The sequence below is a fragment of the Symphalangus syndactylus genome, chromosome 19 (assembly GCF_028878055.3).
Source record: "Symphalangus syndactylus isolate Jambi chromosome 19, NHGRI_mSymSyn1-v2.1_pri, whole genome shotgun sequence".
Classification (NCBI taxonomy): domain Eukaryota; kingdom Metazoa; phylum Chordata; class Mammalia; order Primates; family Hylobatidae; genus Symphalangus; species Symphalangus syndactylus.
Window position 1 is genome coordinate 42,623,512 of NC_072434.2, and position 27,317 is coordinate 42,650,828.

The window sequence follows — 27,317 nt, forward strand, 5'->3', positions numbered from 1 at the left end:
ATTTTGAAGTCTGTAACCTTAGTTACATCTGCAAAGTCACTTTCATCACGTAACATATTCAAAGGTTTTAGGGATTAAGGTGTGGATATCTTTGGGGTGGGGGTGGAGGGTATTCTGCCTATCACAGTGGTATTTTAGGATGAGAGGGGAGAGCTTACAGAACATGAGATTCTTGCCCTGGAGGACTCACAATCCAGTGGGAGAAAGAGGAAAAACAGCAAGAAAATTCCAATAATAAAGAGTCTGTATGAGATGTTATAGGAGCCCAGGAGACTCCTTGTGTACTTGACTTGGACTGGAGATTTTTCATTATTCTCTTCTTGTTCCCTGATGAGTCTTGCCTTTCATCAAGGTCCTTCAGATGGAATTCATATACCCCAAACACCACCATGTAATTTGATTCCTTAAATGTCCAGAAAATCAAGCTGCTGCCATAGCTATTTGGGACTCTACTGCTTAATAAGGTCTCAGCCCTCAGCTCAAAGTAGAAGGAATTATTTTCTTCTTTGTTGATGAGGCATAACAAGAGCGCATTGTTCCTCATCTCCTGTTTCTCACATCAAACCCCACTGAGAGCCTTCTTGTTCTTTACTCCTAGCTCTCTCTACTGTGCCAATGTATGTCTTTCCTCCCTCCTCTTTGGAATGTTCTTATTTCTTATTGTTTTGAATTAGAAGGCACTTGTCCTGGGCAGTGCAGAGGTTACTGTTTAATTCTTGCCACTTGTCATTTCTACTTTAATAATGTTTCCTGGCTATTTGGTCAGGTCTGGGTGATAGTTTTGTAGTAATAACTACCATTTACTGAGCACTTACCATGTGCCAGGTACTATGTAAAGTTCTGTACTTGCATTTTCCAATTTAGACATACTGTGAGGTGTAGGTACTGTTTTTATATTCATTTGAAGCTAGCTAGGATTTGAACCCAGCTCCAAGCTTAAAGCTTGTACTTGACACGATGTACTTCAGTAATATCAAACAGGAGCTGAGATTGAGGAGCAGCATGAAGGAATTGAAGCAGCACAAGTAGATTCAGGAAACCTCAATTTCAAACTCTGCCTTTACAATCCTTCTGAAAGAGGATTTGCTTCTAGAGCACCAAGGTTGCCTCCATTTTTCCACCAGAGACACTCAAAGTGATTCCTCTTGCAGCTTGTGTCTATAGTAGCAGCCAACCACAAAGCACACATGGGCATTGGCTCAGCATTCCATAGAAGAGCCTATTTCTCTGGGAGGTGCTGCAGACTGGGCGTGTGGTGTGCCGTGTAGCTGGCCCCTGAAACACCCTGGCCTTAGCAGTTATAGGTATAGAGAATATCTTCCCCACAGGGTTAGGACAATTAAGATATTTTAAGGATTTAGGATGGTGCCTGTCACTTATTAGGCCCTCAATATGTGCTGGCTCTCATTGTCCTAAAAGATTTTTAGTTCATGAGTATTCAGGCTAGTAGAATCCTGTCCTTTTAGCTCTGCTTGAATCTAGGCTCAATGTTCAGGAGAAGACACGAGATGCATCTCTGTTGGTCCAGGTCCAATGCTGTGAATCATACCAACTCTTGTAAGTTTGAGCTCTGAAAGGACTGGAATTTGAAGCCAAAGAAGGCAAAATATTTTCCCTCCCCATTCTTGCTAAGTTCTTGAGTTGTTGGTGTAATGGAAACAGACAGTCCTGGGTTCAAATCTAGGCTCTACGTTTGCCTGCTCAAGTTACCTGCCTGTTTCCATCATGAGAAGAACTTGGGCTGTGGAGAAGGGTAAACCTGGGGTCAAAACCCCAGTTCTGCCAGTGAATGGGCATTTTACTCAGTCAAGTATCCTTTCTGAGGCCATCTCTTTTCTATGAAGTGGGGCAGCAGCAGTTCTTCCTTTGCAGAGTTGTGAAGCAGAGCATAATGCATGTGGTATAACCAGGCTGCCATGGGGACGGCAGCCAGTGAAAAGTCTGGAGCTGCTTTACAGGGGCCATTCATTCATTCATTCATTCAGGTTAAGGTTGAGCAAGCAGTCCCACGTGTGACTTACGCATCCTTCTCCCTCTTCAGTGGGAGGGCAGCCAGGTGAGGCAGCTGTGGGTGCCCTGCCCACAGGCCAGAGCAGGTAAGGAGAAGAGGCTTGCTACACAGTGGAGGTGCCAAGTACCACCTAAGCCCAGCCCCATTGCCTGTTCCACCGCCGAAGCCCCTGGCGCCAAACAGTGTTGCTTCAGCTGGGAGTAGTTAATGCTCCTTTACTTGGAAACATTTGCAGCTCCTGGGAGCAATATGGTGGCGTGAGGTTTCACTGTTCACCCGCCCTGTTTCTCTGTGACTGGGATCTGCATGCCCCTGACTCTGGCCCAATCTACCATTCTTCGAGGCTCACCAGGCTGTGGGCCCAGGGCCAACAGGGATGGGAGTGGAGGGTGGGGTGGAGCGTGGGGAACTTTTCCGGGAAGAGGCCCAGCAGGGTCTTGGCTGGCGGCCCCGTTAGCCACGGCCCAGGACCCCAGGGTGGGAGAGTGAACGGAAAGGTACTCGTGCCTGGAGCGGTTGCAACATCCTCTGTAATGAGGAAGATACAGCTCAGAGGCACTGGGTCGAAGGACCCCTCTCCCCAGCCCTCCTTTCAGGTGTCGGGGCCTAAAGGGGGTCCAGTTCCAGTGCGGAAGGCTGGGAACTAGGAAGCGTCGCGGACCAGACAGCCCGCCTTCCCGGTCTCCCGGGTGGGGGTTCGCGGGGCGTGGTGCGGCGGCCGGGGCTGAGAGGGGTCGGTGCAGCGGCTCTGCCTCCCCGGGAAGTAGGGCCCAGCCAAGCCCCGCGCGGGGAGGGGCAGGCTTTCTCCTGCCCGCGCCTGGGGGGACCCTACGCCTGTGTCCGAAGGAGGCCGGCGTCCAGCAGATGCTCGCGGCGGGGTGGGGAGTGGGGGAGGGGGGCGGGAGAGAGGCGGGGAGGAGAAAACCCACAACAAAACTTGCGTCGCGGAGCGCCCTGCTTGACTTGAATGGAAGGAGCCCGAGCCCGCGGAGCGCAGCTGAGACTGGGGGAGCGCGTTCGGCCGGTGGGGCGCGGCTCGGCGCTGGGGCGCAGCAGGTACAGGGCGCTGGCGGCCGGGGTGGGCCGAGGGGCCGGGGTCTGAGCCCGGGCAGCGCACTCAGACGTCCCCGCCTCTCCGGATGGCTCCAGTAGCTGCCTGGGGCAGGCCCGCCGCATCTCACCCCCTCTGTAGGACCCTGCACCCAGGGGACGGCCGGAGATCTCCTCCTCTGGAGTGCGACCCCCGCGCAGTCAGGACCCAGGCAGGGGCCTTCTCCTCTCTGAGCAGAGGCTGGTCCCCGTCCCCAGGCCCCTCCCGCTGCGCACATCTGGAAAGAATCTGAGGGCGGATGGGGGCGGGGGCTGGAGTGGGAGGACGCCGGCGAGCGACAGGGAATGTGGGGGGCAGGTGGAACTGTGTAGAGGCGGGGACCCCTGTCATGAGAGCCTGGGCCCGAAGTATCCCCGCGTCTTTCCACGTCAACTCATCAGGCCCCCTAGCGAGTCCAACCTCCACCTCTTTATAGATAGAGAAACTGAGGCCCAGAGAGGGGCAGAGGTCTGGCCCCAGGGCGCGCCGGCCGCCGGGTGGGTCCTCTCCGGGGCTCGGCTTCCCCGGCCACTGTGCCGCCCCAGTTTAGTGCCAACCACTAGTTGAGCTAAAGGTCTCAGCTGGCGGCCTGGAGTCCGTCTGTCTGTCTATGCGGCTGCTTCCCAGCCGGGACAGCTGGACGGAGGAAGGGGTTGGGGTCCGCGAAGCGCGAGGAGCGAGATCCGCGCCTTCCTGCGAATGCGGCAGAAGCCCCAAGATCCAGGTCCCAGAGCCACAGCCCGGCCTGGGGCGGGGGACGAGATCGTGGCGTTGGAATACCTGACGCACCGTCAGGTGGAAGAGGAGGTGGTGGCGGGGCTGTGAGGCTCCTGGCAGCCTCGGGGGCTGGGGCTAGGAGTGGCAGCCGCTGCCTCTGGAGAGGAGCAGGCGCGGCAGCAAGGGGCGAGCACCCTGGCCCCGGTGCGCGGCACTGACTGACCTGGTCCAGCAGGCGCGGAGGATGCTCACCCAGCGCTTGGAGTGAATTACTGACCTGTCTGTCCTTCGATTACCGGCTGGCCAGGGAAGGGGAAGCTGTGGTCTGCCCTGCTCCAAGAGGCGCCACTGGTGTGAACCGGGAGAGCCCCTGGGTGGTCCCGTCCCCTATCCCTCCCTATGCCCTTCCACACTGGGAAGGCAGCGGCGAGGCAGGAGGGCTCATGGTGAGCAAGGAGGCCGGCTGATCTGCAGGCGCACAGCATTCGGAGGTAGGTCACTCAGAAGAGCCCGTGGACTGCCCTGGGAAAGACCAGTGGGGACTGGTCTGGGGGTTCTGCTCCCTCATGTCCACTCCTAGGGCCCAAGACCCAGTCTACTCTAGCCTAGAGTGCAAGTTAACAAATGTCAGAGTCACATGACTGTTTCCATGTCATCTGTGGGAGCACACTTTATCCCTTCTGCCTGAGTCTAGGGTAGGGGATTACTAATGGTGGCACTTTTAGGCTTGGTGTAGTCATACATGAGAGTGCTGGCCGTGTCCTGCTTGGAACCCTTAATGAGTCCCTGTCACCAACACTAGCATGGCGGTGGAGGTCCTTGGCCACCTAGGCCTCCTGCCCTGTTGACCCTTCCTTAAACAAACGTCCCTCTCCTCTAGCCCCACCCCTGCCTTTTGATCACACCCTACCTCTGCCTGGAGGGCTGTTTCTCTCCCTTCGTCCACTTGGAGAACTCCTGCTCAGTCTTCAAGGCCAACTCAAGGCTCTGGGCAGGAGTCGGAAGACCCACATTTTACTCTTGGCCTTGGCTTTAACACACTAATTTGCAAACTGGGGGAGTCAGAGCAGATCATATTGCAGATCTTTAGATCTTTTCCAACTCTGCCTTTCACAAAGTCATTCATTCAGCAAACATTCCCCAGCACCCACTCCATGCCTGGGGAGACAGGGGAGGCTCAGCTGAGACTTGAAGGATAAAGCCGGCCAAGGTTGCTGTGGAAGCACCCAGAAACACCCTAAGCCAGCCAAGGGGGCAGGAGAGGCTTCCCTGAGCAGGGGCCTTTGAGCAGGAGCTTTCTAGGGATGGGCAGCAATGCCAGCCCTTTGTACTTGAGCTTCAAATCTGCAGAATAGGGAGACGAACACGTAGTCCCAGGAGTTCTATTAGAGTCAATAAGATGCAGCTGTTTGGGGCCCAGCACAGAGCAGGTGGTCAGTTGATTTGTACTGAATTTGAGTGGAGAAGGAAGGTAGTGCTGGGGGCTGAGGATCCGCCTCTTGATTTGGGGCTCCCTTTCCCTTCCTTCTAGTCCTACCTTAACCTCACACTTTGGGCCTTGAGGTTTGGTTCCCTGGTGGTGGTCAGGGGAGACAGTGGGTCCCACTTACTTTCTCAGTAACAGTAACCCCTGGTGTGTCACACCTACTTGATGCCAGCGGCGACAGGCTGAGCCTATTTCATTTAATTCTCACAAGTAGCTCCCGACTCCATTTCTTAGACTAGTAAACAGAGGCTCGGAGCAGTAAAGTGGCTCATCCAGGCTTACACAGCAGTCAGAATTGGAACCCACGCCCTTCTGTCTCTAAAGCTCTCCACATGGGAAACCCTCACTGCTGGCTGAGCTGCCCCGCTGTCCAGGGGTTTGAGCTGTTCCTCACCAGGTGGACTTGAAACTCCTGGAGACCAGGGAGCTCCCCTATTCTTCCCCACATACTTCCCACATGGCTGGGTACACAGAAGGGGCCTTGGGGGCTTATCGTGCTCCATTTTTAGAAGAGCAAGGCTGGATACAGTGGCTCATGCCGAGGCAGAAGGCCAGAAGTTCAAGAACAGCCTGGGCAACATAGTGAGACCCCATTTCTAAAAATAAAAAATTAGCCAGATGCTAGGTGTGGTGGCACATGCCTATAATTTCAGCTACTCAGGAGGCTGAGGTGGGAGGATCACTTGAGCCCAGGAGCCCAAGGCTGCAGTGAGCCATGACTGTGCTACTGCAGTCCAGCCTGGGTAACAGAGTGAGACCCTGTCTCAAAAAAAAAAAAAAGAAGTTAGAAAATTTAGACTCAGATGGGTCAGTGGTATGGCCAAGGTCACACGGCAAACCAGGTAGTAGGGCTGGACCTTCCCAGGGTCTCACAGCCCTGAGAGTGGCTGGCCAAGCTGGAGGGACCACTCTCCAAGCCCTGTCTGTCCTTCCTACCTCTCCCTCCATTCCTGCAGTCCAGCACCCCTCTCTCTGCCAGGGGCAGGCCCCTTAGCCCTCACCTGTCCCAATTGCACAGCCTCACGTCCACCCACAAACCTGCCTGTGTCACGCTCCTGCCCTTCAGTGATCCTCGTCTTCCAAAGACAAGGCCCACACTCCCTAACCTACCCTTCACGTCTCTCCTTTGTGGCCTGGGCTTGTGGCGACTGTGCCTTTTTGTATCACTCCCAGTCCCTATCCCCCACCAGACAGTCTTGTGAGTGTGAACTGTCTTGCCTCTGGGCCTTTGCACACACTGACCCCCTTGCTTGTATGACCATTTCCCTTTTGCCCGGTAGTCATCCCTTAGAATGGGATTATAATACTCAGCTTATACATAATGCTGCAGACCAGCACTGTCCAATAGAAATATAATGTGAGCCACAAATGCAAGCCACATATGCAATGCAAAATTTTCTAGAGGTCTTTTTTTTTTCTGAGACCGTCTCACTCTGTTACCCAGGCTAGAGTGCAGGGGTGCGATCACGGCTCACTGCAGCCTCAACCTCCTGGGCTCAGGTGATCCTCCCACCTCAGCCTCCTGAGTAGCTGAGACTACAGGTGCATGCCACCTCACCTAGCTAATTTTTTGTATTTTTTAGAGAGATGAAGTTTCACCATCTTGCCTAGGCTGATCTCAAACTCCTGAGCTCAAGTGACCTACCTGTCTCAGCCTCCCACACTGGGGTTACCGGCATGAGCCACCTTGTCTAGCCAGAAGCCACATTTTAAAAAGTAAAATGAAACTGGTAACATTTATTTAACCTGTTCAAAATATTATCATGTAATCAATATAACAATAAACGGGATTTGATGTCATTAATATTAATATTAATAAGGTATCCTACATTTTTTTTTGTACTACGTCTTTGAAATCCATGGACACTACATTTTACACTTGTGTGTAAATGTGGACCAGCCACATTTCAAGTGCCCAGTAGCCACATGTGGCCAGTGGCTAATGGAGTGGGCAGTGCAGCTGTGGGCCTCTGAAGGGCAGAAGCCACGCTGAGTCTTCTGTCTGGGTCCCCTGCTTCCTGTCAGGCTTGGCCTAGGGGAGAGCAGCGTAGCATTGTTGATATGATGTGGGCTGGGAGCTCAGCTTTGCCACTTAATGGCTGTTCACTGGCTGACCCCATTGGGCCTCGGCTCCCTGAGTTGTAAAGTGGTGATGATAACATTTTCAGTACGGTGCAGAATGTTAATATAAATTCAATATTTTTATGGATAGAGTTTACAGATTTTTATAGATACCAAACGGAAGGCGAGGAGGCAGAACAGCCTGCCTGGTGCGTGCACAGGATATGTGAGACCAGAGGTCCTTCCCCTGGATTCTTCTCCTTGGCCTTCTGCCCTGATTGAATTTGGGACCTGGGCCTGTGCCCACACTCCTGCTCTCAGAACCCCGGACTACAGTGGGGTCAGATGGGCAAGGGGCTGACGGCTGTTGAGCTGGCTGTGGAGTTTATGATGTGCTGTGGGAATGATGGTCTGTAGACTGATGTTGGGTCAGGGGGCAGGGGCAGCAGGGCTATGGAGGAGTGAGCGTACGGCTGGGCTGCTGTGGGTGCCACTCGCTGCTGCCGACTCATCCCTGGAGCCTGGAAGCTGCAGATGTGCCGGGCTCCCTGGTTCTCTGCTGGGCCAGTGGCTGAGACCTGAGTCTCCATAAACCACGTGGATCTGTAGGGTCAAGCAAGCCTGGCTGCCACCCCTCCTGTCTCCTCTAGGGTCTCCTACTCCTTGGGACCCCTTTTACTCTGCCCCCCCCACCCCAGTCTGGGTGGGCAGTGGTTATTGGTACCGGGATCTGCTGCCCCCTCCAGATGGAGGACAGGGATCTTTTCCACCTCACCTGTGTCCCCAGTGCCCAGTTTAGGCCCAGGCACAAATAGGCCCTTACTTCAGAGAACTGGATGAGCCACCGAGTGAGACAAAGTGGTATCTGGAATCCCACAGCCCACAGGGCAGCAGGAACTCAGAGGCAGCTACGATGTCTGCATCATCTTCTGGGAGGAGGTGGGCCTGGGATTGGGTCAGAAAAAACCCAAACGAAGGACCAGGCCAAGTGGCTCATGCCTGTAATCTCAGCACTTTGGGAGGCAAAGATGTGAGGATCACTTGAGGTCAGGAGTTTGAGACCACCTGGGCAACATAGAGAGACCCCATCTTTACAGAAAATTTAAAAATTTGGCTGGCGTGGTGGTGCACCCCTGTAGTCCCAGTTGCTTGAGAGGCTGAGGCTTGAGGAGCTCAAGATTACAGTGAGCTATGATTGCACCACTGCACTCCAGCCTGGGTGACAGAGTGAGGCCTTGTCTAAAAAAAAAAAAAAAAGCCCAGCAAGATCTACAAGATCTAGACAAGGGAAGGAAAAGGAGCAGGAGCAGAGGATTCTGGAGTGAGCAGTGGTGTGGCAGGGGTGTAGACCATGCCCACGGAACAGACAATTAGTGGCAGGAAAAGCTAACGTTTATTGAGCACTTACTATGTGCAACACATGCATTTCACTGACCCCTCTCAGTCTTCCCATAAGGACAGTGCTGTTATCATCCCCATTTAAACGATTATAGTCACGTAAGAGCCAGAGCTGAGGCCAGAGCCAAGGTTGCAGCTCTGGCCGCTAGCTCCAGACATCAACATCATTGTCAAGCTCCCCAGTTTACGAAACCCTCCTAGGTCCAGGGTCTTGCCAGACCCTTCTAGCTGCTTTATGGTCGTAGTTTCTGATCTGGTGATGGGGAGAGAGGCTTAGCCTGAGCCAGTGCTTGTGGCCACTCAGCTCAGGAGTGAATGTCCTCCGTGCTGGAGGCGTCCACAGCAGGTCCTTGCCGCTGTCCCTGCTGCTCACTTAGTGCAGCGTGTTACTGTGTGTCATTGCTGCAGTGGTGACAGCAGCTCCTCACCACCTAATAGCATCACCTTATCACCTCATCACCTAAAAGCCAGGTGCTTTGCGTCTAACCTTACTCCACAGAAGCTGTGTGTTTAGATGTATTATCTGCATTGTACAGACAAGGAAACTGAGGCTCAGCAAGGTCAGAGGTGGGACTCAAACTGGGATTTGTGGGACCTGAGAGTCAGTGAACCTGAGCTACCAGCATGTCTTGTCAGAGCCCAGAGATGTCTGAGTCCCTGTAAAGAGAAACCAGGAACCCACCAAGAGCCAAGCCTATACCACGGGACTGCTGGGACAATGGCATCTTCCAGCATCTTCCTCTATGGGCCTGAGATCATCCCCTGTACCCCGTCCTTGCCAGACCCAGGGGCAATGCCGGGGAGTGGTCTCTGGCACATGGCAGTGGTCACTGAGCACATCAGGCCCTGGGGAGGGCAGCTGAGGGGATACACATCGGTAATGGGACTTGGGAGGCCATGAGGGCGGCGGCAGCTGTAGTTGCTGATGCTTTCTCTGTGCTGGGCTCTGGGCTTGACCTATCCCCAGACACAGAGGGTTGCTCACAGCTCTCTGTGGGAAGAAGACACCTTTGCTATTCAAAACCCAACCCATCTAATGCTAAGCTCTGGGTGAACACAGTCATGGGGAGCCCCGGGGCATCTCAGCGTCCCGCTGCTCCCGCTCTTCCCATGTTCATAGCACTGGAGTTGGTTCCTAGAAAAGAAAATGCTGATTGCACAAGACAGAGGAAGGGCACTCTAGGCAGAAGGAACAGCATGTGCAAAGGCCTGGAGGGAGGAGCTATTCAATAGTCCTGTAGAACTGGGGGCAGTTGAGGGGACAGTTGGAAGAGAGTCAGGACCAAGTCAGGAAGACCTGAGAATGGCGAGCTGGAGAGCCGGGACGCACCCTGCCAGCGCTGGCTCACCATGGCCTGTGGCTGCTGGAGGAGGCAGGGGGTCTTCCCACACTGCCAGTGCCAGGATAGCAAGGGCTCAGCACAGTCCAGGTCGTGTCTCAGCTTCCCCTTCTAGGAAATAGGGGTACAGACTCCTTAGGGCCAAGCCTGCGGAATGAAGGCTGCAGAAGGTTTTGCAGACCTGCCAGAGGACAGGGCTTTACCTCGTCCCCCACCTCTGGAGGGCAGCCTTTTGGGGGTTGGGCAGGTGCGGAGGGCGGCAGTCAGTCCTCGGCTGGGCTCTGAGGACAGTCCAGAGTGGGTCCTGCTTTGTGCTCGGGAAGTCCCTGTCATGACTTTCGAGGGCCCCAGCTGTGTCCACTGTACCCCACAGGTTCCGTCAGCCCTGGCGCCCCCTGCAGGCACCATGGCCCAGAGCGGGGCGCTGCTGCTCCTGCTGCTTCTGCCGCCACAGCTGCACCTGGGACCTGTGCTTGCCATGAGGGCCCCAGGATTTGGCCGAAGCGGCGGCCACAGCCTGAGCCCCGAAGAGAACGAATTTGCGGAGGAGGAGCCGGTGCTGGTCCTGAGCCCCGAGGAGCCCGGGCTTGGCCCAGCCGCGATCAGCTGCCCCCGAGACTGTGCCTGTTCCCAAGAGGGCGTCGTGGACTGTGGCGGCATTGACCTGCGTGAGTTCCCGGGGGACCTGCCTGAACACACCAACCACCTATCTCTGCAGGTGAGGTCGGCGTTGCACCCGTGGTCATGGGGGCTGCCCCACACACCCTTGGCTCCCATCCCAGAACCCTGACACTCCCAGCAAATTGTTCACCCAGAACCTCCAATATGTGCGGCTTTCCACTCCCAACCACAGGGTGCTGGGGCAGGTCAGATTTCTGGGGCCCTGGCCGCACCAGGTGACACCCTCCTGATGTCCCAGTCACGGAGCACTGTGATAGTACAATAAAACCCACTTTGCTCACTTAGAGTCCAGGCTGGGCCCAGTAAGTTGAGCCAAGCTCTGTCTGATAATGGACACAGACCTGTCCAGGAGCTGACCCTCTGAATGCACAGCCACCATTACACGGCCAGGGAAACCAGAGCAAAGTGGACCTGACAGAATACTCTGGGGCCTCGGAGGATGGAGCGCTGTCTCCAGCCAAGGGACAGGCTAGAATTTGGAACCTTGAGAGGTGGGACACAGTGTCCAGACCGGGAGCACCCTGGAGTGCAGGTGCACCCATCCTCGCCTTGTGCGGCCCAGGCAGCCCTGGGGAGACGGAGGGGCTGCGGCACCCATTCCCACAGGTGATCAGGCCCAGTGTGGGAGAGTGACTTGCCTACTGTCACCCACACTGGTGGGTCTGAGCTGGTGGCCGTGGGAGCCCAAGGCCAGGGCAGCCACTGAGAGAAAGGGCCACACTGAGGGCAGCTCTTACTGTCGGTTCCTTTGCTCTTTCATCCACACATCAACTCTCTCAGGCGCCTGCACTGGGCCTCTGGTCCTGTGTGGGGGCTGGGCATGGAGGCAGGGCTCGGTGTTCCCTGCCCTGTGCTTACAGTCAGTGGCAAGGCAGAGACTTAAACAGATAGAGGCACCAGATGGAAATGGAAGGACTGTGTGTGGGGCCCAGAGCAGCCTCCTAATCCAGCCCCAGCCCAACCCAGGAAGGCTTCTGGAGGAGGTGGTACCTGCCCCAGCTTTCCATGCATTCCAAGGGGAGAGGGGACTGCAGGGCCAAGGAGGGGAAGGAAAAGTGGTTTCTGGCTTGGGGAGCAGCTGCGGTTGCCTGTCACAAGGTGGGAACGCTCCAGGAGCAGGCCTGGAGGAGATAGCATGTTGAGTTTGAACTGCCCGTAGATGTCCATGTGTGGGCTCCCTGAAGGCAGGATCCACACACCTGTGGTGATCACTGCTGTGACCCACAGCCCATATGCAGACCTGGCCCAGAGCTGGCACTGGGGGTCTGCTGCCATGGGGGAGAATTCTAAGGGAGGTGGCCAGCAGGTGGACTGATTCTAGGACTGGAGCTACGAGTAGGGAACGGAGTCCAGGGCACACCCCACTAGGCTGATGCTGCTTCCTTGTGGCCCCTTACCCCCCAGAACAACCAGCTGGAAAAGATCTACCCTGAGGAGCTCTCCCGGCTGCACCGGCTGGAGACGCTGAACCTGCAAAACAACCGCCTGACTTCCCGAGGTGAGGGGCCACCCAGAGCCCAGGGTCAGGGACACCAAGTGGGGCCTTGGGGGCCTGAACGATGCTGGGTGCCCAGGGGGAAAGCTTGGCCCTGCGGATCTTGGGGTGTGGATGGAAGAGAGCAGGCCCGGGCTGGGCTAGCAGTGGGGCTGCATGAGAACCAGCTCCACACGGGCAAGGGGCTTCCCTATTGTTGCCTGAATACTACACGGGTATTTCTTTTTTTTTTGACATAGTCACTTACTTTAAGAACAATACATATACCGTGTTATCACCATGGAATGTGAATTCAGGTTAGACAAGATAATTTCACAAGTGTAATAATATTCTGTAGTATATAAAAGTTTGTGTATACTGTCTGGCCAAACCAGCATGTGCTCATAAGTCATTCATCAATTCCATTGCAGGTCATTTGTTTAGTTGAATGTTTATAAGCAAAATAAAATAAAATGAATAAAAAATAAAATAATATAAAATAAAATTAAGATAAAATAAAATAAAAAATAAACATAAGCAGTGCACACATTTTTAAAGTGTTCACTTACTTTTGCAAGAGTTAAAATACATGATTCTATTTCAAGATGACATTTAAAAATGATTCTAATATAACAGCAGCAAAAATATAATTATGCAATTATGAAAGAACTAAACTAGAATCCTTAAGTTATTTTCATGTTTACAATTGTGATTCTTTAATAAATAATATTACTGTGCAACTCTATCGTAAGCTTTCTAAATTTGGTTTAAACACACACATAGATAATATCAGTTGTGGGAGGCTTTACAAGTTATATTCCATGCATTTTTGGACAGAGTTCTAAAAGAGCCAGCCAGTCCACAAGACAGGCAGAAAAAAGTTAAATTAACTGGGGCAAATAGGACCCTTATATAACATCCAAAACGTGAGATTCTGCAGCAACCGGGAGTACGTCAGGGTTGGCCTGGACAACCCCAGTGCCCTCCCATTCTTGTGTCTCCAAACTTTTCTACTCCTTGGACTTGAGACTCAAAGGTCTGCCTGCCTCCTTGACATTTTCGCTAGATGTCCCTGTCTTCTTTATAACTAATTTCATCTGAACAGTTTAAGAAGGTGGACATTTCAACACCATCAAGTACATTCAGGTGACATGTTTCAAGATGTCTAACTAGGCCGGGCGCGGTGGCTCACGCCTGTAATCCCAGCACTTTGGGAGGCCAGGGAAGGTGGATCACCTGAGGTCAGGAGTTCGAGACCAGGCTGGCCAACATGGCGAAACCCCGTCTCTACTAAAAGTACAAAATATTATCCTGGCGTGCTGACAGGCACCTGTAATCCGAGCTACTCAGGAGGCTGAGGCAGAAGAATCACATGAACTCAGGAGGTGGAGGTTGTAGTGAGCTGAGATGGCACCATTGCACTCCAGTCTGGGCAATAAGAGTGAAAAAAGCTGTCTAACTAAAGCAAGCTCTTCCAACAAGACCAAGACAGGATCTCTCCTTCTAAGGCTTAGGATTTGCCCAGAATTCCTGATACACGGACTAGCCCATACCAACAGTCATGGCTCCTATAACAAAAGCTTGGGCTGCCACATGCATGTGGATCAGATGAAGGGACATTTTCGTATTTCCCCTGCTCTTCAATTTGTATAATCCCTATGCAACAATGGCTGCAAAGCCTGCCATTCCTATGGGACAAATGGTGCATCTTTAGCTTTCTGAAGAAGTTTGGATCCCTGATCTTCATCATGTGAAAAATGGGAAACCTCTGTGTCTGTTGACATAGTGATTGCTTGAAGAACCTCCCTAGAGTGAGAAAACCTCTTATACGCCAACCAGCTTCTGATCCCTCCCGTGCACCCCAGGCGGGTGTTTCTAAGACCTGGGGGATGCGCAGGAGAGAGGCTTCAGAGAAGCTGAGCTTCCAGAACCTTGTCGCAGGATCTTCGGTTCCGAGGGCCTTTAGAACCCAAGAGTTGCAGGGTCCTCACATTTTAAAAAGACATTTTTTTCCTGATGATGAAAATAACATCTGATTGGGATAGAAACTTTGTAAAATAAAATGGAAAGAGAAAATTTCTCATAATTTTGCCACTTGGAATTAACTACTATTGACATTTTGGTAAATTTGTTTCCATTTTTAAAAAAGCAGCTTTTTTGAAGTATCATTTATATATCGTAAGATTTACCCAATTTGAAGGTATAATTGGCTGAGTTTTAGTCAGTGGCGCAGCCGTCACCATAGTCCGGTGGTCTTTTTTCCTTTGTGTTTTAAACTTGCGGCTGAACACATGCTATGATATCACAGCCTGCTTTGTTTCGCTTAGCTGTCGGCTCAGCCGCCTCTCTCGTGTTGCTAAAGCCTCTCATTGACCATCATCTTACATAGCGGCAGCAGGGTGTTCCATGGAGAGACATGCCAGTTTATATAACTGTTCCCTCTTGTTAGATATGTGGGTGAGGTCCAGCATGTGGGGGTCTTGGAGCCCAGAAACGAGAGTCAGAGGCCGGCCTGGCAGGGCTCCCGGTAGCAGCTGAGTCCTGACACATCTGCCAGATGGAGCAGGGGTGAGCCAGGTGGTGAGGAGGCCCAGAGCCGCAGCCCCACCCTGCGTGGAGCCATTCCCAGCCCAGCCCACCTGCCTGTGGACGTGGCTCTGACCTTCTGGGTCTCTCCTGGAGGGAAGCACTTCTTTCTGGCAGGAAAGGCTCAGGCTGGGTGCTCTGCTGCTGGCCTGGCCTCTCAGGGGCCATCCCCACTCAGAGCGAGGAGTCAGTCTCTCAGCAGACAGCTGCCTGCTCCTCTGAGCCTGGGCTCATGTGAGCAAGGAGAAAGAACAGGGCTGGGCAGGCCCCCCGACTGCTCGGGAGGAGATCTGAGCTGCCTCTGCCTCCCCAGTCCTGGCAGGCGGGTTGCGGGGGAGGGTGGGTGCTTGCTGTGCTTCCCTGTAGCGTCTCCTCCATCCAGGGCTCTGACCGATGCCTGTCCTTTGAAGGGCTCCCAGAGAAGGCGTTTGAGCATCTGACCAACCTCAATTACCTGTACTTGGCCAATAACAAGGTGAGGGGCTTGAGGCAGGGTGGGGGGATGCTGCCCTGTCCTCCAGGCATTGTCTTTCCTGAATTCCATGAACTTTCACCAGGGCCTTTCTGGACTGGCTGCTGGGTCCCTGTTGCTGCTCAGACATGGCCCTGGGTCGGGGTTGGGGGAGACACGGACCCCATGCCCATAACTCAGGGCATCAGAGTGCGTCAGGTCATGAAGACAGAAACCAAGGCCCACAGGAGTGTAGAGGGGGAAGAGCTTGTCCTCACTGGGGAAGGCATACCTGGAGGGCTTCCTGGAGGAGATGCTATTTGAGCAGGGGCAGGGAGGTTAATAGGATTCTAGGCAGGGGCCCCAGGGTGGGGGGCTCTGCAGTAGAAGGAATGTCATGAGTGAAGGCACAAGGGTACTCATGTTCAAAATATTTGGTGTGCTCCAGAGCTCTGTCCCAGCCCCAACTCTCTGAACTCTCTGGAGGTGACCTGTGCCCTCCCAGACTCTGTCTCCCGTCTGCGTCGTGGCCATGTTCAGTGGCTGTCTCCAACTCTTTCTGCTCCTTAGACTTGAGACTCAAAGCTCTGCCTGCCTCCTTGACATTTCCCCTAGACGTCCACTGAAAGGAAGTTACAGCTTCCCGCCCACAGCCCCCAGACCCAGTCCTCCTTGTCATCCCAGCTCTGTAAGGGGGCATCTCCAGCCACCTACAGCCCCACTGGTCCAAGCCACAAATGGTGCCTCTGGGCCCTGAGCTTCCTCACCATGTCCAGTCCCACTGAGGTCCTCAGCTCTTACCGCACTGGCCCCAACCCTCACCTGGACGCTTGCCTCCTCACTTGTCCCCCATTCTGGGAACAGCCAGAGCAACCTTAAAGTCACACCCATTGCTTCTCGGCCTTTTGGCTAAGATCAGGTGTAAAAGCGACACCCGCCTCTGCCCCTTATCCACTCAGGATGAACCCAGGAGGACGGGCAGGGCAGGGGACAAGTCCTGAGGGCCTTGAATGCCAAGCTGAGTGCTGAGGAGAGCCAGAGAGGTTTTGTTTTTGTTTTTGCAGAGGGGGTGGGACAGGTTTCAATTTGAGAAAGATGGCCTGGTTGCAGGGAGACACAGTGAAGGGGCCCCGGTGGGCAGCAGGCAGTGGGACCCACAGCTGGCCTCTGCTCCTCCATTGCTCTTTCGGCCCCAACTCTTCCCTTCCCAGCTGACCTTGGCACCCCGCTTCCTGCCAAACGCCCTGATCAGTGTGGACTTTGCTGCCAACTATCTCACCAAGATCTATGGGCTCACCTTTGGCCAGAAGCCAAACTTGAGGTCAGAGGTCGGGGGTGGTCAGGGCTCGGGCTGGGGCAAGGGGAGGGGCTGAGGTGGAGGCTGCCATCCTGTGTGAGGCAGAGACAGGTCCCGAAGGAGGCCCTGCAATCGGGGCTGTGGTGGAGGGACACCCAGGGGCCCTAACAGAGGAGGACGACTCGGGCCAGGAGGTGAGGACAGAGAGTGTTGTCTACAGGAATTGTGGTGAACCAGTGAGGATGTCCCCACTTTCCCAGCCCCTGGGGAAGGGAAGCATCTTTCAATAGGCAGAACTGCCCTTCGCTGAGCTGCACTGGGAGGAGCAACCGCCCCCCAGCATAGGTGTGTGAGACAGCAGAGTGGTGCGGGCGGGGTGGGGGGCTGCCGGGGAGCCGCCCCCAGGACAGTTTGGGGGCTGGACAACCCCAGTGCCCTTCCGTCCCTGCGTCTGCCATCTCATTGACTCTCTCCATCTGTCTGAGGACCCAGGACCACTGTACATGGCCCCATCCCACAGACGGAGGCTCAAGAGAGGCCACACAGCAAAACTGAGCTGTGTCTGTCACAGATGACCCTTGTTCCTTGTCTTCCCTCCTTCTAGTATGTTGGCTCCACGGGGGCAGGGTCTGTCCCATTGGTCATGTCCACTGTTATGCCCTCAGTCTAGAACAGCTCTGGCATCTTGTATATATATTTATTTATACACCTTTTATATGTATATGTATATATCTATATTTAATACATTATATTACATAATATATTAACTATATATTTGCTGAATGGATGAGGGTCACCTCCTCTGAGACGGGCCCTGTGCTGGCACTAGGGCCAAAGAGGCAGGCAGAGATAGGCCCTGTGTTTAGGAAGTCCTAGGAACTCAGAGCCAGGCTGCATGGAGTTGACAGGCAGGGATGCAGGGGCCGTGAGTCAGGCAAGGACTCCAGGGCTGAAAGGGTCAGGGGTCAACTGAGACCTTGAAAGGTGTGGAGGGGCCTCCGCCAGGGGTCAGGAAATCCTATTTCTCCCACTAGCTTATGGGACCAGCTGTGGTGGGGCACGGCCCCTTCTGGTCCTTGGTTCTGTCAGCTGTGTAGGCAACATCTGAGGTGCTTCTAACTTTGTACCCTTGAGTTTGGATGGAAGGAGAGCAGCCTGGGCAAGGGTTTGGAGGCTCACCAGGTGAGCTGGCGCAGGGCCCGGGGAGCCCAGGTGGGTGAGGACCTGTGCCTCGACCCCCAGGTCTGTGTACCTGCACAACAACAAGCTGGCGGACGCCGGGCTGCCGGACAACATGTTCAACGGCTCCAGCAACGTCGAGGTCCTCATCCTGTCCAGCAACTTCCTGCGCCACGTGCCCAAGCACCTGCCGCCTGCCCTGTACAAGCTGCACCTCAAGGTGGGCAGGGGAGGGGTAAGGAGGAGCACAGCAGACCCCATGGCCAGGGCACTGGGGCAGGGGCCTGCAGGGGAAGAGCTCAGGCCCACATGGGCACAGGTGCTGCCCAAGTGGGGCCCTGGGGCTGAGAGCAAGGAGTCTACTGCGGAGAAGTGGGCAGAAACCCAGGCACCTGGCCAGTGGGTTGTGTGTGGTGTTGGTGGCCCCACACCTGGGTTGCTTCAGGTCTGAGTGCCTTCCTGGTGGCTTCCCAGACTCCTCTCCACACCTCATCCCGAGGCCCTGACCTTGCCCTCGGCCCTCCCTCACACTCTCCTCCCTTCCCTTCCATCCCCCAGAACAACAAGCTGGAGAAGATCCCCCCGGGGGCCTTCAGCGAGCTGAGCAGCCTGCGCGAGCTGTACCTGCAGAACAACTACCTGACGGACGAGGGCCTGGACAACGAGACCTTCTGGTGAGTCCTTGTCTCACCAGGTCCTTGGCGTGACCACGGGGCCCGGGCAGCTCCTTCAGGGCCAACCATCCAGGCCAGCCCAGCCCAGCCCCTCATGCACGTCCCCTGCCACCTTCCCTGGAGAAGGAACTTTAAGCCTTGTGCCTCTGTTGACATTTCTGTCCCTGGGAACAAGGACTCTGTAGAAGTGAGGCCTTCCAAGATTCCAGTGGGGCAAAGAAGAGTTGGTGGAGGCTGGCTTCTTGGTACGAAATATAGACTCGGGCATTCTTGTTGAAGGCAAATACATTTTCATTTTTATAAGGGACCAGGGTAGCCATAAAAGGCTATCAAAAGGTTAAACAGTGGTCTTCAAGTAAACTCCTGTGTGTCAGAAAATGCCGGATCCTTCCTACACCAGAATATCATTGAGTCAACCCCAGGAGCAAGGACTGAGGGCCCACAGTCAGTGAGCAGCAGAGCTGGGAGGAGCTAGTGGCAATTCCCCAGCCACATCTCTTGGGAATCGTGGTGGAAACGAGCACAATGTGGGCTCTTGCCAACCGTCCTAATTCCCTCCCTGCCCCAGGAAGCTCTCCAGCCTGGAGTACCTGGATCTGTCCAGCAACAACCTGTCTCGGGTCCCAGCAGGGCTGCCGCGCAGCCTGGTGCTGCTGCACTTGGAGAAGAACGCCATCCGGAGCGTGGACGCGGACGTGCTGACCCCCATCCGCAGCCTGGAGTACCTGCTGCTGCACAGCAACCAGCTGCAGGCACAGGGCATCCACCCACTGGCCTTCCAGGGCCTCAAGCGGCTGCACACAGTGCACCTGTACAACAACGCGCTGGAGCGCGTGCCCAGTGGCCTGCCTCGCCGCGTGCGCACCCTCATGATCCTGCACAACCAGATCACAGGCATTGGCCGCGAAGACTTCGCCACCACCTACTTCCTGGAGGAGCTCAACCTCAGCTACAACCGCATCACCAGCCCGCAGGTGCACCGCGACGCCTTCCGCAAGCTGCGCCTGCTGCGCTCGCTGGACCTGTCGGGCAACCGGCTACACACGCTGCCACCTGGGCTGCCTCGAAATGTCCATGTGCTGAAGGTCAAGCGCAATGAGCTGGCTGCCCTGGCACGAGGGGCACTGGCGGGCATGGCTCAGCTGCGTGAGCTGTACCTCACCAGCAACCGGCTGCGCAGCCGGGCCCTGGGACCCCGTGCCTGGGTGGACCTCGCCCATCTGCAGGTAAGTGGAATGAAGGGGGCTGGGCCATGCCTATGGAGGGGGGTACTGGCATGGCTGCCCTGAGCCCACCTGTCTGAAGGGTGAGGAGAGGGGCTGGGTGGTGAGGGAGGTTCCTCTGGTATGGCCAGGCTGAGCTCATTCACCTTCAGGTATCTGCTGGGGATGCTGGCTAAGGCGAAGCTAGGCCTTAGGGGAGGCAGGAGGTGGGTCAGGCAGAGGGTGTGGCTGGCATGCCAGGGTGAGCCCTGCCCACCTGCAAGTACAAGAGTGAGGGGCAGAGTACAGCTGGTATGGCCAAGCTGAGCTCACCACCTGCAGATACAGGTTTGAGAAGGGCTGCGGAGGTAAGGAAGGTCATGGCTGCAGGTAGGGGCCCCAGGCTTAGGAGGACCAGGGGCCAGTTCGGATGGTATGTATGGGAGAGTCAAGCTCACCCGTTTGCAGGCACAGGAGTAGGTATGTGGAGAAGGCTGGGCTTTGGGATGGGAGGTAGAGGGGACAGCCTGAGCTGTGGGCCCACCTCACCAGTCTGCAGAGGGCTGGAGGTGGGGATCTACTCATGCTTTCTGGGGCTGGCCAGTTGATGTGGCTGCTGTGACCACATGGTCAGAATTAGGCAGGGATGCCTGGGCACATAGTTCACTTTGGTAACAAAACCCCCAACTCAACCAGTGTGGGTGAAAGAGAAATCCACTCTGTACGCCAGCTCATGCCTGAATCTCAGCAGTTAGAGAGGCTGAGGCAGGAGGATCACTTGAGCCCAGGAGTTTGAGGCCTGCCCGGGCAACATAGTGAGACCTCATCTCTACAAAAAAATAAATTAAAAAAATTCAGCCCGGTGCAGTGGCATGCACCTCACCCTGGGAGGCTGAGGTGGGAGGATCATTTGAGCCTGAGGAAGATAGAGCTGGCAGTGAGCTATGATCACGTTACAGCACTCAATCCTGGAGGACAGAGTGAGACCCTGTCTCAAATTAAAAAAAAAAAAAAAAAAAAGGAAACTCATCAGAGAACCTGGGAGGGAGGGTGGGGTGCTGCCAGGTTAGGCGCTGCCCAGCGGCTTCAGTGGCTCCCTGTGGGAACCCACTTTCCTGACTGCCCTCCCCTGGATGCCAGGCATGTGATGATCTGAGACAGAATGGCCTGGGGTCTGGCTGTTGTGCTGGGGTCACTGTGGGTCTCACACCCTTGCTCCTGGCCTCTGCACGTGTGGCCCCTGAGGTCCATAAGTGAGCAGTCCCACTCAAGCAGCTCCCACTGCACCATCCAGGGCCAGTGGGGTGAGATTCAGTCTGGAGGATCCCTGGGCTCTGCACATTTGAGGTCTTTGGGAATGACCAAGTCTAATGGGAATGACAAGTGTGTCAGGAGGAAGGACTGTGACACCCAAACATCTTGGCTGTGGGTTTATGTGGGAAGGCACAAGAAGCTGGGTAGGACATTCATCAATTAGAATAAGGGTTTGGAGTCAGGCGCACCCGGCTACAGCCTTTTATAGGTTATGTGACTTTGGAAAGATCACTTAACCTCTCTGAGCCTCTATTTCCCAATCTGGGAAGTGGGGATAATTATAGACACCCCCTCCTCCACACAGGGTTATTGTTAGATTTAGATGGGCTGGGGGCTTGGTGGGAGTTTTGTAAGCTGTTAAGTGCTTTGCACAGGTGGGAGTCCCTGACTCCCTTGGTCGCCCCTGCAGCTGCTGGACATCGCCGGGAATCAGCTCACAGAGATCCCTGAGGGGCTCCCCGAGTCACTTGAGTACCTGTACCTGCAGAACAACAAGATTAGTGCGGTGCCTGCCAATGCCTTCGACTCCACGCCCAACCTCAAGGGGATCTTTCTCAGGTAGGAGCCCACTCGCGGCACTGTACACGCCCCCGTGGGGCCCACCCCAGCTCCAACGGGACAGGTGATGCACATGGGAACAGCTCGGCTCCACTGCTGACTGTGTAACCACGGCTCAGCTCTCAAGGGTGGGGCCAGTCCTGGCCAGGCCTGATATGGTTCCTAGGTTTGTAAAAGGGCTTTGGAAACGTTAGAAACCAGTGCGCATGGGTGTTGTGAATGTTACTGTGGCAGAAAGGATGCCAGACAGCATCTTCCCGGTTTGCAGCTGAGAGAGCTGAGGCCCTGAGAGCACAGGTGACTGCTGTGTCTGCAGCCATCCAGGCTGGGCCCGGGCCTCACACTCAGGAATAGATGTTCAGGTCCTCCCTGGGTTCTGGGGCTAAGAGATGGGGATTTGGAGTGATTCAGGGGATGCAGCTCCCTGAAGATATGAGGGGCTTCCATGCAGCAGAGCCAGGGTGGTTCTTCCCAGCACTTCCCACAATCCCTGCCCCCAAATCAGAGAGAAGGAGACAGGGCAGAGATGAGGAGTGTGTGCTCCTACGAGCTCGGCTGCCCAGAAAGCCCGGGGCTGGATGACATCAGGGTGGCTTGACGTGTGCCTCAGGCATCTGCAGGGGAGCCGAAGCACAGAGAGTGAGGGGCCTGAGATCAGAGCCACAGCCTCTCCACCCCTGAGTGTGGCCCTGGCCCGGCTCAGCGCTGGCCTTGCCTGTGTGCCACTCCGCATCAGGCACTGCGGTGACCCCTGGCTACCGCAGCCCAGGAGCCTCAGGCCTTGGGGTTAATGCCAGGGATGGCATAGAGACAGCTCCCAAAGTTGTGGCTTCCAAAATAGCAGTGAGAGTGTGCGCAGAGAGAGACCCCTCACTTTGCAGAGACCGGCCCAGTGCCAGCCCCACCACAAGCTGCAGCTGCCCTGACCGGCCCGTACCTTCCATCATGTACTGCGCTCTCAGCCCCCGGGCTTTCCCGCCTGCTGCACCACTTTTCCGGAGGGCCATTCCCTCCCCTGTTACCTTCTGGAGAGGTCAGTCGGGGGAAGGGAGGGTTCCTTGGGGGTTGGGCTCCTGGCATTGACTGCCTTGATGCTCACACAGGTTTAACAAGCTGGCTGTGGGCTCCGTGGTGGACAGTGCCTTCCGGAGGCTGAAGCACCTGCAGGTCTTGGACATTGAAGGCAACTTTGAATTTGGTGATGTTTCCAAGGACCGTGGCCGCCTGGGGAAGGAAAAGGAGGAGGAGAAAGAGGAGGAGGAGGAGGAAGAAGAGGAGGAGGAAACAAGATAGTGACAAGGTGATGCAGATGTGACCTAGGTATGTGGCCTGTATGGGGCAGCGCTACTTCTGCTCCCTGCATTTTCCCCTTCCTGACCCTGGTAGAGGGCCTTTCTGTCCATTCTTCACCCTCTGGCCTCTCCTTCATCCGCCCATTTAGCAAATTTATAAGAGCGCTTAGGATGTACCGGGCCCTGGGTAAAAGGTTGAGGCCCACACCTTCCAGAAGATTCTCACCCAGCGTGAGGGTGCTGTCACGGGAGTGACCGGGGGGCACTGGACATGTGGGTTGGGGCTCAGGAGTGAGGTCTGGTCTGGAGAGAGGGATCCAGGCATTGTTAGCCTGGAAACAGTCACTCAAGCTGCAGGGGGCTGGGGAAGCTTGCCATGGGAGAGTGAGTGAGCGGGGCAGGTGACTGAGACAGAGCAGTTAAGAAAGGAGGTAGGAAAACCCCAGACTGCCATGGGCAGAGGGCGTTTGCACATGTATGTAACACAGGCACCCACATGTGCACATGCACACAAATGTACACGGATGCACCAACACACATACATTCATGTGCACACACGTCTCAACATGTACACACATCCACAAACCACACACAGGCAGAACACACACACCACGCACATGCACACAGACACACATACATGCTTGTACCCCATTACACATTTGCATGCCTAGACTGTGTACATACTTGCACACACGTGTTACGTGTGTGTGAGTACATGCACACAAAACACCCATGCGTACCCACGTATACAGGCTCTTACATGCACACCTGCATGCACACACGTACACATGATGCGCGCATGCACAGGCCTGTCTAGAAGTGGGGACTTGGCTGTGTCAGTGCTGCTGAGGGGCTGAGGGGCCTGAGCACTGAGGGAGCTGAGCGATGAGGGAGCTGAGCACTGCGGAGCGCCCACTGGGTTTTTCCACCTGGAGGTTGTCTGTGACTTTGTAGCAGTAGGGGAAGCTGGGATGAGGAGAACAGCTGGAAAGGAAGTGGGTCCAGGCACTGCAGGCCAGCCTTTTGAGAAGTTTGGCTGTGAGAGATGAGAGAGGGCAGAGGTGGGAATGGGGTGTGAAGTTCAGGAAGCGCTCCTTTTCTGAGCCTCACAGGAAGCAAAGGCCTCTCGAGGGGAGCCCTGTGTGAGGGGCTCTGGGAAGATGCCCTGACACACATGCATCTTCCACACGCATCCTCGTAATGGAGGGGGCTGGCTTGGGTGCTGGTGGGAAGAGGCTGGCCTGGAGGGGGAGTTACCGATATAAGAAAGAGCTGGCTGTGAGGGCCCCTGTGGGAATGGTAGAAGTTGCTGGCTTTAGCAGGCGGAACAAAGGGCAGGGTGGCTGCTGTCACAGGCAGGTTGGTGGCTTGGTGGCCAGATGTGAAGCCATGTCAGCCGGATGCCTCCAGTCTTCCGTTTTCTCTGTGCAGCAGGGAGGTGCTCCGCAGACCAAAGGTATGGAGAAAACGGACAGGTGGATCCACCCACAGCTGGGTTTTTCAGCCAAGAGTTCAGGACAGGAGGGCAAGGAACAAGGGAGTGCATTGGCCGGAGGCTGGCTGCAGGCGTGGGTCCTGGGGTCAGGCTGCGTAGGGAAGGAGGGGCAGATAGGAGGGCTGGTGGGCAGGGACTCAGAGAAGGACATTGGCGAGGAGCCAGGAGCGGCTGTGTGGTCCGAGGAGAGAGGAGAGCTGGTGAGGAGTGAGCCAGGCTGGGGGTCACAGGGCCAGGGCGTAGCCGTGGGAGGGGCTGCCGGGCCACTGTTGAGTGCTGACTGAAGTAGGGCCTGGGACAAAGAGGAACCAGAAGGGGCTGTGCACAGGGTCGGGTATCAGTAAGTGTGGAGGGGCTGGCAAGAGGCTGAGCTTGGGGGTCACCTTCCCCAGCTCCCAGGGCCCGGGAGTATGAAGGTGGAGCTGGTTCTCTGAGGCATTGTCCTCACACAGAGTTGGGGTGGGCGACAGGGTGACTGGCCATTCATTGAGGACACCACAGCCCTCATGAGGGGCTGTGGAGTCCTGGGGCGGGTGAGGATCCGCCCCATCTCAGGTCAGTTGAATGGGGCTCTGGAAGAAGCCCTGGGGAGTGGCTGGTGGGACCCAAAGGCCTTCTGGCACCCCGCTGGCTCTGGGCTCCCAGGGCCAACACTCCCTCCCTACTCACAGTAGCCTGGCCTTTCCAGAGCCCCCTCCAGCAGGGCTCCCCACAGCAGGCCCCCTCAGGCTGCTTGGGCTGGTGGGTCTGCCCTGAGCTGGCCCCTGACTCTCTGACATGTTCCACAGGACGATGGACCGCCGGACTCTTTTCTGCAGCACATGCCTGTGTGCTGTGAGCCCCCCACTCTGCCGCGCTCACACAGACACACCCAGCCGCACACATGGGGCATCCCACATGACACGGGCTGACACAGTCTCATATCCCCACCCCTTCCCACGGCATGTCCCATGGCCAGACATGTGCACACACGTCACACCCTCACACACCCAGCTCAGCCACACACAGCCCGTTACACACTGCCCTCCAAACCACCACAGTCTCTGTCACACACCCACTACTGCTGCCACGCCCTCTGAATCATGCAGGGAAGGGTCTGCCCCTGCCCTGGCACACACAGACACCCACTCCCTCCCCCTGCTGACATGTGTATGCGTGTGCGTACACACCACACAAACACACACACACACACACACATGCACAAGTCATGTGCAAACAGCCCTCCAAAGCCTATGCCACAGACAGCTCTTGCCCCAGCCAGAATCAGCCATAGCAGCTCACCGTCTGCCCCATCCATCTGTCCGTCTGTTCCCTGGAGAAGACACAAGGGTATCTCCATGCTCTGTGGCCAGGTGCCTGCCACCCTCTGGAACTCACAAAAGCTGGCTTTTGTTCCTTTCCCACCCTTTGGGGACAGGAGCCTTCAGGACTGCTGGCCTGGCCTGGCCCACCCTGCTCCTCCAGGTGCTGTGCGGTCACTCTGCTAAAAGTCCCTCCCTGCCACGCCCTGGCAGGACACAGGCACTTTTCCAATGGGCAAGCCCAGCGGAGGCAGGACGGGAGAACCCCCTGGGTGCTGCTGGGGCCTCGGAGCAGGAGTGAAGCAGAGGTGATGGGGCTGGGCTGAGCCAGGGAGGAAGGGCCCAGCTGCACCTAGGAGACACCTTTGTTCTTCAGGCCTGTGGGGGAAGTTCCGGGTGCCTTTATTTTTTATTCTTTTCTAAAGAAAAAAATGATAAAATCTCAAAGCTGATTTTTCTTGTTATAGAAAAACTAATATAAAAGCATTATCCCTGTCCCTGCAGCCTGTGGCTGTGTCTGTGCTTGCTTCCTGCCAGGTGCTGGCCTGGTGCCGGGTGGAGGGGGCAGGGTACAAGCCCCTCAGTGCCCTGGCCAGACCAGCAGGCATCAATGGAAAGTCCAGTTCTGGGGGTCCCCAGAGTAGCTGCACAGGCAGGCATCCCGGGAGAACAGGGCATAGCCTCCGGCGAGGGGGCCTGAGGTGTGTGCAGATGGCCCACTCAGGAATAGTAGGTGAGGCCTGAACCAGCACACGCGGCCTGTGAGCTTGCTGTGCATTCCCAGAGGTGGAGGATCCAAGCAAAGGACCTCCTGGGCTTTGGGCCTGTTAAGGACTCACCTGGAGGGTCATGGGTCACCTTTGCACTGAAAGGGCATCACCACCACTGGTGGTGGAGGAGAGCAGGGGACTGGAGGCAGGCCTGGGACCTGGAGCAGAGCTGACTTGGGGGCCCAGGTCTCTGAAGACCTTCCCAGGAAAGAGCTAACAGATGCACCCAGTGTGCTCCCCACCCCAGTGGGGGCAGAGCTGGGACTGGGAGAGGAAGCCACCGGGAGGTGGTACCCAGCTCTGAGCTAAGAAGAGCCTCTGATGGGCAGAGCTGCCCCACTGTGGGTTGAGATGCTCGGGAAGTGGTGACCTCCCTGCTGCTGGAGGTGTGTAAGGATGCTCCTGCCAAGTCCACTAAAGAGCAGACTCCTGCCTTGTGCTGGGACAGACTTGGTTGCTCAAGGGGTCTTAGAGATGTGACACCGAGAAGGGGCTGCTAAGCTTGTCCGAATGAAGGTGGGATGACCGATTGCATGACATCTGACCTCTCCCAGGTGAGGAGGCCTCAGGGAAGGAAGGATGCTCTCGTGGAGGCTTGCAGCCCCCAGCCTTGCAGTAGGAGGAGGTGTCCTGGGGTCATTCTCTTCCCAGACTCCTCAGACTCCACCCCGGGAGGAAGATGGAAGGAGTTCAGGAGTGGGGCACTGGGAGCAGGTGCCCTCCTGACGCTGAGTGACCTGGGGGAGGCCTGTCCCCTCCCTGGGCCTTAGTGTCTTCATGGGCATCATGGTGCAAGCCCCTCCAGACCCCAGAGCTGTATCTTCTCCCCAAGGCATATCTGGAACAGGCTGTGTTGCCAGGGTCCTTCTGTGTGCCCTGCAGGCCTCCTGGAGGCAGCCTGGGGTGGGAGAATGAGGGAGACCATCTGGAAATGTCCCTG

General features: G+C 55.7%; 1 protein-coding gene and 1 pseudogene across 2 annotated transcripts; one reads left to right on the forward strand and one right to left on the reverse strand.

Annotated features, from left to right (window-relative positions):
• The first annotated feature begins 2,962 nt into the window (after positions 1-2,962).
• On the forward strand, positions 2,963-26,104 carry PODN (podocan). 2 transcript variants are annotated; one of them, XM_063613845.1, is made up of 12 exons: positions 3,023-3,067; positions 4,054-4,309; positions 10,477-10,821; positions 12,189-12,282; positions 15,255-15,319; positions 16,507-16,616; positions 17,835-17,991; positions 18,330-18,445; positions 19,014-19,671; positions 21,371-21,519; positions 22,623-22,839; positions 25,095-26,104. In XM_063613845.1, the coding sequence occupies exons 3-11, from the start codon at positions 10,510-10,512 to the stop codon at positions 22,810-22,812; spliced, it is 1,851 nt and encodes a 616-aa protein (XP_063469915.1). In that variant the 5' UTR covers positions 3,023-3,067; positions 4,054-4,309; positions 10,477-10,509; the 3' UTR covers positions 22,813-22,839; positions 25,095-26,104. The 2 variants fall into 2 exon arrangements, with proteins under 2 accessions (XP_063469916.1, XP_063469915.1); XM_063613846.1 differs by lacking the exon at positions 4,054-4,309 and having other exon boundaries at positions 2,963-3,067.
• On the reverse strand, positions 13,731-14,057 carry LOC129458594 (HIG1 domain family member 1A, mitochondrial-like; annotated as a pseudogene).
• Positions 26,105-27,317: the final 1,213 nt, after the last annotated feature.